Below are 12,681 nucleotides of genomic sequence, written 5' to 3' on the forward strand. Positions count from 1 at the left end.
CATGCACAGACTGAATGTATTTAATCACAGATGTCTTCGAAGCATCGCTTATGTATAGGAACAACTAAGTAATCTATTCTGACGTCAGACGTGGGATAACCAGGTTATAAATCTGTATTGAGTGAGGTACATAAGACATGTGTTATGCATACCTAACCACTGCCTACCTCAGTCCAAAATGCTGACTAAGAAAGTACTAAGTATTAAAAAAGCGGGGGACTGTTAAACCAAGATATAGCATCAATCACTGACTATTCAACTGAACCGTTTCAGCAGTCTTAAACTACCTAGTTGGGTCGCGCATGATAACCGCGACCAGCAGTTGGAGACGCTGAATTACATCGCTTAGAATCGATCATAGGAGAACTACCTCATTTAATTCTTTTCTTTCCTTGAATCTGGAGTTGCGATATACCGTAATATATGTTTCCTTTTCGTGTTGTTTTTGTAATGTTTTGATTTCATCGATACCACGATTTTTTTTAGTCCTACAGTACTCATCTTGCTAAACTCATTTTGTTGTATTGATCTCTTTTAATAACTCGGACTGATGCGCATTTTTTCCAAACTATGTTCTGATTATAAATGACTGGATAAACAAAATCCATACATATATGTTTTTATCCAACTCCTATAGGATAGCTTAATCAATATACGACTGTTATAACTACAAATGAACATAAATTTACTTGTAGTTTAGTGAATCTATCCCAATAATATAAGACACAAATAACAGGTCAAAACAAAAATGTCAAATTACCACAAATTATTCACAGTATAATGCACCCACTCATTATTACCAAGCATAAGAAAACGAACTAAGGTATTTTAACCAGGATAAGTTTATAAAAATTAATATTTATTGCACTGTGTTTTACAGTACAATAAACTATTTTGTTACCCAAATTTATGACCGGACAGATAATAAGTTGGATATAAACGATATACATTTTACAGTAAAAAACGTATTATTACAGTGAAACGAAGTAAACATACGAATAATTTACATCATGACAGTAAAAACGACAATACATTGTTTTTAGTTCAAGAGATCAGATCTACAAATAAAAAGTGGGCGAAGTTTTCTACATCATTCGGGAGGGAATAACATAATGTAACTGATTATCAGTGATCGAATGTAGAGAGAGGGTAAGAAACTGAGGCATGTAAACAGTAGAATTTCGTCTTCCTCAGTCAGTCAGTCAGCTACAACGTAGGACTAGGCACATATATGCACCGGTCCAAGTTGCCATACCGCGTTAGCACAGCAAGATGAACACCGGATTCATAGAAGTAGTTAATTCAATGGTGGTAATATATAAAAGATTGTATATAAGGATATAATACAGGAAGAAAGAATTAGTTCGTAGAAAGAAAGATATGAAGTGATTTTAATCTCTTAGTTTACGGAAAGACAGAGAGTGTATACACCGACGCCATCGTGATCGATTCTGAGCCATGTCACCAAGAATCTCCAACCATTGGTTACGATAGTCAATCAAGTAGTCTGCATCTACCAACATGGCAAAGACTAGAAGTTAATGTCTTCAAGCCACGTTTTGGTTTGGCCGCCCTAACTTTCTTCCAACAATCCCCTACACTAGTCACCATTGCAGGTCGTGGTAATCGGTGTTCAGGTATTTGTAACACGTGGCCCAACCATCTCAGTCGAGGAAGATTCATAACCTCATCAACTGATTTACCATCATTCGCTAATACCCTGCGTCTAACCTCACTATTACTTACCCGGTGATCCCAGCAGACGCCAGCAATATTTCTAAGGGATCTGTGGTCAAATACTAATAGCTTACGAGTGTCTTCTACTCTTAATGGCCATGTTTCGCTGCCGTAAATTAAAACAGAACGGACTGCCGCGCAGTATACCCGTCCTATGTAACTATAAATGCATCCACTTTTCGAAAGAGGCTGCAATATGTTTGGTTGATAAGAAGAACACATTGCTATCTCAAGAAGTCCAATACGGAGAGATGAATTTACCCAAATTTTAGCAAAAATTTTCATAATTCATTGAAGGCTTCGGATCTAATCTTTGGGATAAGTAGGCTAAGCACTAAATTGAGACGAAAACTCTACATATGATTACCAAAGATCGAATAACTCAAACTCTTCCACTTACCATAGCTTCGTGTTTTTAGTTTTTGATTGGGATAATTTCGGCAAACAGTTAGGTATTTAAAATCATTTTTTAACTCTGGAGATTCAGATTAACAATCGATAGATGTTGACTGATTTTTCACATCATATTAAATATTCTAACAGGCTTTAATAAATGGTAATTCGTACAAAAGGCAATTTTTGAATTCTACATACACTACAGTTGAATTCGTTTCGAAACATCCGACAAACGATTTCGTTTTCGGACCAAAACTTCCGGTGTTTCGAAAAAAATCAGAGGCACATAAGTTAAAGACAGAAAGGACTGATAATAAACATAAAACATAGGACAGTAGACAGTTTAATTGACTTTCGACTGATTACACAACTTGTTACAAACAAAATGTCCGTTAGCTAAGTAAACAGTAATTATTCAGTGTGCGACATTGCTTCATACTAATATATGACTATGGAACATAGTATAAAAGCTATCAAATGCTCTGGTACGGTCGGGGTGGGGAGAATCAGAGCTCCCTCTCGTAACGCTCTCACATGGTCACGCGTATACAGTCACTCTCAGGGAAGTTTTACTCACTGCCTTCTCGTGGTAGCGATGCTGTTTACGAAATTCAGAGGACGAAAAGCGAATGTCTGGAGCTTTAACTGAGTTGGTGAACACGGAGAGTCTAACTAGGGGAGTTGGAAAACCCTGATTCCAAACCATTGGTACATATGGGCTCCAGGATCCTAAGGAAACAAAAGGCGTATAAACCTTTTGTTGGTTAGCGGCAACTATGGAACTTCATCTCCTAAAGTTTCTCCATCGCCATGTAGATTAGACCTCTATATCAAAGGCTTAGCGAGTGACCTCAAAAGAAAACCACCTGCTTCAGTTTAGACGCTCGGGCATTACACCAGCCCTCAAATAAATCGAATGACAGTGTGGTGCATGTACATCTGGTGTCTCCTTTTATCAATGTTTATGGGTTTAAATAAATAAATAAATAAATGGTATGCATAGGTTGTAAGTAGTTGAGTCACTCATCACTCATCAACTACTCCCAACACGCTAGTTTAAACGAACACTGGAGACTGACATACCAGTTCCTGAAATCATGAACTCTCGACCTAAGCTATATTAATTGTGGACTTCCTGGTGGAGCCCCACAAGATAATCTACGAACGAAGGCCTTAAGTGGTATGGCAGCAGTGACATGGATCTATATTTACTTTATTTTACCTTGAATTTATTAGACATTCTTCTTGACTTTATTCGTAATCTTTTATATACATTCTTTATTTGGTTTTAAACAGCAACCATACTCTACCGTACTTTCTATTTAGTTGCCTTTAATCTTGTTACTTATCTGTTGTTGTGATAATATTAAACGTGACAACTTAGACTGATATACATTTGTGCCCAATTCCATGTACGTGACTGGCTGACTTTTAATGTCTTTCAAACTTATAGCTTCCTACGTGATTTACGTAATCAGCTTATTATACTGAAAGAAACAGGTCAATGGATAGTAATCAGTTTCATATTATCCTCAGTAGTAATACACTTTACCAATATATAGCTAACAATGATTTGAGTCTTTGAAGTAGGGGTAATTCTATCAGTTGATTACATGTCTTGTTGACGAGGACTAACAAGCACGAAACCTATTTTCAGAGGTTCCTATGAATTAACTCCAACTATGCTTAATTATACACCGCCTATTTATGCCTTGTTTATTATTTCGTTACCCTCCCTCACCCCCAGGTTAACTCTTTAATGTATTATATTAGTGTGTCGAATAAAAGTGCTGTTACCAACAGATTAGATTTTACTGTCTCTGTAGTGTCCATAATATTTTTACTGTCTATTAAACTGGTACTAACTTGAAGGTACATAAAGAAGTCTTCACATGTCAGTTAGTCAGTCAGTCACAACGTCGAACCAGGCACATATGTGCATCGGTCCAAGTTGCCACACCTCATTAGCATAGCAAGGTAGCAACAACGGTCGCGAGTCTTCACATGATCAGTAGTTAAACTTAATGAAACCCTAAAATGTGAAAATTTTGGTTACTAGAGAACATTTGGACAGCCTTCCTTATAGTTTGGAAGATACAAAATAAAAACAGATAAATATTGAAAACCTATAAAAACTACATCCGCTGTATAGTTTTGGCATACACAGAACAAGTAAAGAATTGAAAAATGTGATTTCCACAGGAGGGGAGTGCTAAGCACAGTTACACTTGCTGAAATATCTAGATACTAGTTTTTAGCAAATGTAATATCAACTACAAACATTTTGGTAGTACGAGTTACTACCATCTATATGAAAAGTTTACTGTTTTCCAGACGCGGAACAAGTACAAATTTGTATCCAGCCATAAGACAAAACCAGTTAACAAATATTGTTGTGCTGAGCTGAATGTGGTGCTTAGTTACCTATATTACCAACATTTTTAAGCCGTAACAACTGATACAATTATTTAGTTTGCATAGCGTAGTTCACAGAACCAGGTGTATTTCGGGATTTGACCACAACAATTAGACTGAGGAAACTGACAGAGCGTAGCTGTAATATTGATGTATAAGCTTACTTGATGATGCACTCACACACTATTAGATAAAAATCGAATGATAGTGACGATGATACTGACGAACAGTACTGTAAGTCGACACACCTTTAATTAATAATACTAACAGATAGTTCCATAAAGACAATGATTAGCAGTTTATAAATGTTTGACGTTATATAGAAAAGGCATTTAGCATGTAAAATCCGTTAAATTAGGCTGTTAGTAAGAGAATTCTAGTTAGTAATTCAGTATGTAAAGCAAAACATGGGGTTAGGCTAATTGAACGTAGTCATATGAACTACACGTGTGGTATAGTATATTAGGCAGGATCAAAAAGAATTAAAAACGGAGGCAAGTACGTATAATGTGAAACCAAACGTAAGGTTACAAACCAGACTAGATTAAAAGTGAAGCACCGTGCAGGATTTTCGTCTAACTGCACCGCACCTATAGGGGAGCATCCAAACAGATAGACAACGGGTATTCCATAAAATTGCCAACATCAACACAAATTCTATGCATATAAGAGAATTTCTATACAATGATAAAATAACTTGAATGATATACAAGTACTCGATACCAAAACTCACAGTTTTGCGGCGATTTGACCGCGTTAGCTTGGTTATACCAACCAGGTTGATAATTTTTTATGTAAATAATAAATATCCCAAACGGCATATAAATCCACGCACTTATATCTACCTAGAGAGACTCAAGATAAACCTCCTGGAATTATCCAAGTAATTACATTCAGACAATTTTTTGAACTGAGCGGCCAATATTTTACGACCACTCATATTTCAAGGTTAAAGAATCCAGTTTTTACTGGCTAAATTCTTACTTGTTTCTATACCTTCATTGGTTGGCACGTTTACAAGGTTAGATTGTAGATATGTGTTGTCATTCATCAAATCTATTTTTGGAAATGTTTCGTGAACTAAGGCGCTAGTCTCTGAAGTATGGTTCGTGTCAGTTTCATTGTCGGCTCCAATCTGTAGCTAGCAGAAATGAAAGCATCAGAACTTTAGGTAATTAATGAATTTTCTGATTTGCTATATTTGCAGTCGTCACCTTTGATAGTTTTAGAGTACTCATCTGAAAACGTATACCTTTCACACTGACTTCATGATGTTTGTATTATAAGTCCGAAGATTTTAATCTCTTAAAGTGATAGAATTAGGTAAAAGGAACTTGCCCCACAAACTATGTATCAGACAAGGTAAAAAGTATTTTAATGAGTTAGAAGATATTTACTTCAAGAAACCTAATTGCGGCAAAGAAAAGTAGAGATCAAAATGAACTCCAGCTAGTCCATCACTAATTACTAAGTCAGTTATCGTTCTTAATCCTCTGATCGTAATCCAATAAATTACATTTCCATGACTTGTTTTACTTCACATGTAACGACTTCTCATGAAAATTTCTCGATCTTGATTAGTATTCAAATAAGTGGTTCCATAGATCACGGCAGTTATTTATTAGTGACAGTGTGTGGGAATCGCACTATATTCCAAGTTGACTACAGTCTAAATATATGTATCATTCGATTCTTAGCCAGCGGCTCAATAACAACGTGCTCATCACAAGAAATTAGGTTTCATGGTTAATCGTCACGTAATATCATAATTGTACATTGTTGAGAAATCTGAAACTAATATAACAAACCCATACAGTACTTTAATTAACTTCTCTTTCAAAGAGGGTATATTTTCTGTGGTTAATGAGTACAAACTTCGAACGTTAAGCCGTCAGAAGATGACATTGAATGAATAATGACATGGAACCGCACTCAATCAACAACTTTCACAGCTTTGAAATGGAATTTTTGTTGTGGATTTGTGTCTAAGTAGTGCTAAAATTGAAACTATGAAATATAAACCTTACTAATTGGTTATTCTTGACTTCGATTACACGTTTTGGATTATACGGCTAAAAACAATAATAATAATAGTATCAATAATAATAATGATAATAAATCATAAGTTTCTTTTCTAATTAAAAACGAAACTAAACTTCCTAAAACACTGAATTATCCAAGGAGAACTCATTACTCAATCCCCTTAATATTGCTAGCCTATTGTATTTCTCAAGTTTAATTACTTTCCAAAGTAAATGCCAAAAGTCTCCTGTATGTCAAAACTATAAAAAAACATTAACAATGATTGGCACAGTAAATCTCTTTGTAGATTATTAAGGATTAATTTAAAGAGAACAAATGATGTAAAATTGTTGGTTAGTCAAGAATCAGCAATATCGTTAGGATAATTGAATTGTTATATTTCCAACTTCTCCACTGAGTATTTACAATAGAAATAAAAATAACTATTAGAATTGTTATTAAATACGTGGTAGTAAATAAAATGTATTGAAATTTCTTGCATATGTTCTTTTTTCAGTTCGACTTATGAATTTGTAATTTAGTTAGTTAGTATTAATTAGATAAACAAAAACGAAATACTTGAACTTATAGACTTCGAGAATTTCTATTTAAAAAGGTGTTTTATAAAAGAAAATGCCATACAGTGAAACTATATTAAGCAATAATCCCAACTTAGTAACTCTATAATGGTTCATGTACATATTTTGCGTGATGTAGATACTAAAAAAATATCAACCTGCTATTTGCCTCAAAAATGAAAAGAAATTCTGGTTTTTATAAATACACTAGTTAAGTGATCTGTCATTCATGTTGCTTTACAGTGTATACTGATCTTGAATGTACGCAAACAAATTATGCGTAAACGCAACACAGGAATTCATGAACTAATTGGCCGAACACAACCTACATTATTCTTTTAAATATCAATAAAAATATTGAATTGATCATAACAAAATAGTTTAAATCAATCAAGTCAATAGCTTTACCTCGTCTTCTTTTCTCCAATCAATATCTTCATCTGTATGTGGACCTATTGAATCATTCATTGAACCGACTGGCGCTAATGGAGGGGGTGAACAACTTCGAGCTATTTTGAATGTCTGCGTCCCAAGACGAGGTCTTCGTTTAACTACGGCAGACGCTGTATTTCCTGTTGATGAAGACTCTCGAACTGATCGACGTTTTTGGTAATGATGACGTTGTTGTGATCTCAAAATTGGAGCTTCATTACAGGTTAAGTTTCTCATAGAGCCTACTCGATATCCAGTTAAGCCATCAACCACTTGATAACGTAATCTCTTGAGTCGTAAAGAGACTTGGTTTCGCGCTAAGAGAAATATAATGAATTATTAATAAAGTTAAACAATTAGATGAATGATTAATCTAAATTAGAGTGTTTTGCACATTATTTTAGTGATAATCATGTAAACACTTACAGCGAATCTGCTCAACGACATCTTCATGATTCAGATCAATGGCCGAAATACCATTCACCTGTAGGAGAATCAATAAAACAGATTGTTAATGTATGAAATATACGTTGGCTAAGATAGAAATCACCAAAACTTGGTATTCTCCAAATTTAATGACATGACTCAACATTAGCTATCAATAAAAAGTGTTATCAATATACCTTTGTTCAATGATAGTCTATATCCATTACGTGTGTTACCTATTTATATATATATATACACTAGTTTTCTTATGATGACTCATACAGTCACCACTATTTCTGGAGACGTATTGTTTTTTTATTCCGATTTCCTGATTCATCAACTCAAAAGAACAAAAACAGAAGAGTGACAGGATGCTACAGAATTTAATCCACATGCCATATAAAACATAGTGATTTGCTGATAGGCTTTCATCTCTTAATCTAAACGCTAGAAATTTATAATGATGAAGTACCACACATTGACTGAAATAAAACAGCATTATATTCTTCAATATTAATTTCTTTTTTGAAAACTAGTTCAATTTTGATCATACTGATTCTAAGACCTCCTAAACATATTTTATTCATTCCTCAAGTCTCACACTTGGTGTGCATGATAGGAAGTAGCATTCTGTTATTGAGTAGAAAGAAGGCTGATAAATTATTGGTTAGGTTGTTTCAATATAAATATACATGTTTCAGTATGTCAGGCATCAAGATAACGCTCCACGTTTGTTTGAGCTGAGTGTAAACATGTAGATACTGTCTTGTTTTTCTAACTTCACGATCCTCAGTAATTTAATGTAATAAGGTCTGTTATGAATTTCACATTGTTTAATTGATAAGAAAACTTAGAGACGTGTAACTATACAAGATCTATCGTTTCTTACCTGGAGCATTACAGTTTATTGGTTTAGGTAGTTGAGTAGCACTATCGGTGTTATCGAATAAATATAGGCTGAGGCACAAAAATATTCTTGTGCAGTATTTCGAAATTATTTTCTGACTTTTTTAGTGCACTTCCATAGGTTTCTGTCAGTATTTTTTGAAATCTACTAGATTTTGTATTCACGTAGAAAAAATTGTCTCCGTTTAAACTAATTAGTCAGTTTTCCACCTTCAGGTTGTCTAGTTCCATTACTGACATTGTTCAAGATAATGCTTTATCGTACTATTTTGTTATATGCCATTTTTTAAAATAAATTTTTTGTTGCTAGTTTAGATCAGGTGAACCAAATTGTACTTGTTTGACAGGTTGTCATTGCAGTAAGTCAATTCAAAACTGTCAAATCAGCCTTATGTTGTTTTAGTTAACAAATAAACATGTTTGTTAGCTTTAAAAAAATGATTAATAGTATGACATGTAAAACTCTCCCATTCTGTGTCTATGTCAACCACAACTTGTATTTCACATATACTGATTTCAGTTAACCATATGGGCAAACATTTTGGAGGTCAGGTGAACATTTGTCAAGGAATAAAACATTATAAGTAAAGGATTATGGAAATCGTTGAGTTCCATTAAATCCATGAAGCAATCAATTTTAGACCACCGTATAAAGCCTGGAGGCACTGGACGACCATGTCCTTCTAGTATGGAATCCCCGGCAATGTGCAACCATGACCTCAAGCGGGGGACTCGAACCCAGGACCTTTGTTCTTGCTTACGAACACTCAATCTCTAAACAACCGAGATTACATCCAACGGTCCGGATGTTCAGCTTCATTCAATCTACGATACTGCGTGATTATCTTCCATTGTCTTCGGTTGTAACTACCTCACGCTCGATACGGTTGAACTCCACTGGTTAAAGCTTCTCTACAGAACCCCAAGAATTTCCTCTCGAAACTGATCTCTAATGAGCAAATGATTGCTGTAAGTTTAGAGTTTTCAATAGTATTCTGATATTGACCGGTTCATGATTTCAGTGTAATAAAACATTTGTTAAGATTCTTTTATATTTCTCATTCATGATTATTAGTCCATTGGTCATATTAGGTTAACATGATGAATTGTCTCAACATCCACAAATCATTCGCTTTTTACTAAAACATATTTCATACAGTAATATATTACCTTTTATTTTATAACACTGGATTCATCAGTAAAATACTAAATTGTTCCAATCTTCCAAAAATTATGTTAAAAGTACGGATAGATTATGCTTCTATCATTAATGTAAACAAAATGCCCCAATAATTTCCATTTAATATGATATGAAACAACTAATCAATTATCATGCACCAAACAATTTACAAAATGAATTCTTATGACTGAATAATATAAAAGCATACCTACTGTCAGGAGTTTTGTTAATTACCTATCTTTCAACTCAATAATTATGATGTCTGTTTATAGAAAGCAGACTTCTTTAATTTTGTCACACCACATCGGTGCAGTAAAATGAAAATGTCAAGAACGTTACCGAAGACCCATGAGTATTCATATTAGTTGTTGTAACAAAGGTAGTAAAAGAGACTAGACATGGATAATATGATTGATGAAAAAATATTAGAGAAACAACATGTACTAATAATTAAAAAATTCTGGATCTAAGTCACCTGAGAAGTTGCTGCCGATTGTCACATACGTCACCCAACATCTTCACTACTGGTCACGGCAGTCGTAATTACTTTAATTAGGTAGTCTGCACTTATCAACATGACTCAAATTAGATTGATATCGTGCTTAGATTTAGCAGTCCCTTGCATTTTTCTAAACTACTCTTATACCAGCTAACATCATATGCTAAACTGAGTGAAGATATTGCCATCTCACCTAGGAGATAATGATCTTACTTTAAGAATACATATAACCAAATTAGCGTCGATAAGTGATATCTATAAACATTATTACTAACTTTTAAAGGAAACCCATGTTGGAAAACAGAAGCATTTTTAGTTGATCTTGAAACAAGTTATTGAAATACATCAGATTAAAGAGTTAGACAGACACAAGAGAGTTTTAATCTAAACTCATTTTAATCTCAACACCAATGACTTCAACATTAGATGATGACATCCCAACAGTAGTCATGGTTTCACTTAGTATTTGTGTCAATATTAAAGACTACTTTTCACAAATAAACTGAAATATAACAGCACTGAACACGATCTGCAATCTAGTCGGTTGTATGTTGAACCATAGACTCCTTTATTTCATGGAAAGAAATCCATTTTTCTCTTGATTACAGAGCACAAGGCAACACGAAATAATCCTTGGATAAAAATCTGTAATCGCTAATCGTGGAATTGAATAAGTATATCTCAGGATTCTTACCGATTAGGTCTCTTCATTGCTGGTAATCATTAATTTACCGATTTGATTTACCCATACAAGCAAAATAAATAGGAGAGATGAAATACCATTAGCCGTCCCATGATAACTAATTTATTAAGCAAACCTGAACTTCATTTTACATTTTGCTTCTGTTATTATATTGACAACATTAATATTTTTTACTTGTTCTAATCAGTTAATTTGGTTGAAATCAGCTTGGTTAACAAAATAACACAAACTTTCATTGGTTTATTCATCCTCACTAGATGACTTACACAATACGACAAGTCTCACTTTTAATTTTATTAACATGATTGGACGACCTATCTAGTATAAACTTAACCAGTGAATCATGTATTTATATTCGACAATTTTGGTGTTTGACCGTAATTCATTGAAAAAAAGCTTGAACCAATTAGCCGAGTGAGACCTTGGAATTTTGAAATTCAGTTGCTGGAATTTTTCACAAATATAATTTTCCTCCTTCATGAGTTACATTAATTCGGCTCGCAAATAATACGAAACAATTCGTTCAGACTTAAACTAAAGTTCTCATAAATTACGAATCCAACGCTTTATCAACTAATCCATACAACTCATATAGTTTGTTTTCAATTTTTACCATTACTAGACCACATTTTCTTTAATTTTAATCCACTAAATGCATCTGATATTAAAATCTATGGTGAATCACTCATCTGCCTTGATATAAAATGTCGAAATTGTAAGCGTTTCCTTTAGCATATATTTAGAATCGAATCTCATCGATCTATGCTAGCCTACAAGGATGAATAAATATATATCTCGACAGTGTTTGCATTAACATATCTATTGTATTTCAGATAATGTCCTATTAATTTAATTCTAGATATTTGAAAAGAAATAAAATGCAAATCCTTAAAACTAATAATTAACATATCTTAGTAGTTAGTGCATTAGACGCTTTAGCATTGTATACTGGAAGCGAAGATTAGTGTGTTAGTCAACATTAAGATGCTGTTGACACATTCATCCAACAAGTTTTAAATAGGGAGAAAAAGTACATTCTTGATTTTACTATTAACCACTACCTATAAGATAAAAAAATGAATGAATAATTTTTAAGGATAAAAAAGTTTTAATTAATCCATGGTTCGTATCAAGTAATTCAGTAAGCATTAGTTAAATGTAACACTAATATTCAATCGATACTATTTGCTTCTTTATGGATTCTTCAGATGTATACTATGTATATATATATACTAATTAATTTCAAAGATTATTGATCAATCCAACATTCTGGAATGTTAGCTAGGGACAAAATCACTTAAATTTTCATTTATTTTACTATTTCGATGAGAAAAACGTCTCATGGCATCGTTATATTTATTGACGGCAACAAATTTACACCGTTTAA

The 12,681-nt window shown here is 33.6% G+C and overlaps 1 protein-coding gene across 1 annotated transcript in view; it reads right to left on the reverse strand.

The window, feature by feature from the left end:
- MS3_00001669 (uncharacterized protein) overlaps window positions 1-12,681 on the reverse strand; it is a 153,542-nt gene that overhangs the window by 42,583 nt on the left and 98,278 nt on the right. The window contains exons 4-7 of the mRNA XM_051209139.1: window positions 8,007-8,064; window positions 7,557-7,897; window positions 6,576-6,620; window positions 5,282-6,543 (exon numbers count right to left, since the gene is read on the reverse strand). Of these exons, the coding sequence (XP_051074568.1) occupies window positions 6,481-6,543; window positions 6,576-6,620; window positions 7,557-7,897; window positions 8,007-8,064 (507 nt within the window). The 3' untranslated portion in view covers window positions 5,282-6,480. The remainder of the gene's footprint in view (window positions 1-5,281; window positions 6,544-6,575; window positions 6,621-7,556; window positions 7,898-8,006; window positions 8,065-12,681) is intronic.

Source organism: Schistosoma haematobium, chromosome 1 (genome assembly GCF_000699445.3).
Source record: "Schistosoma haematobium chromosome 1, whole genome shotgun sequence".
Lineage (NCBI taxonomy): Eukaryota > Metazoa > Platyhelminthes > Trematoda > Strigeidida > Schistosomatidae > Schistosoma > Schistosoma haematobium.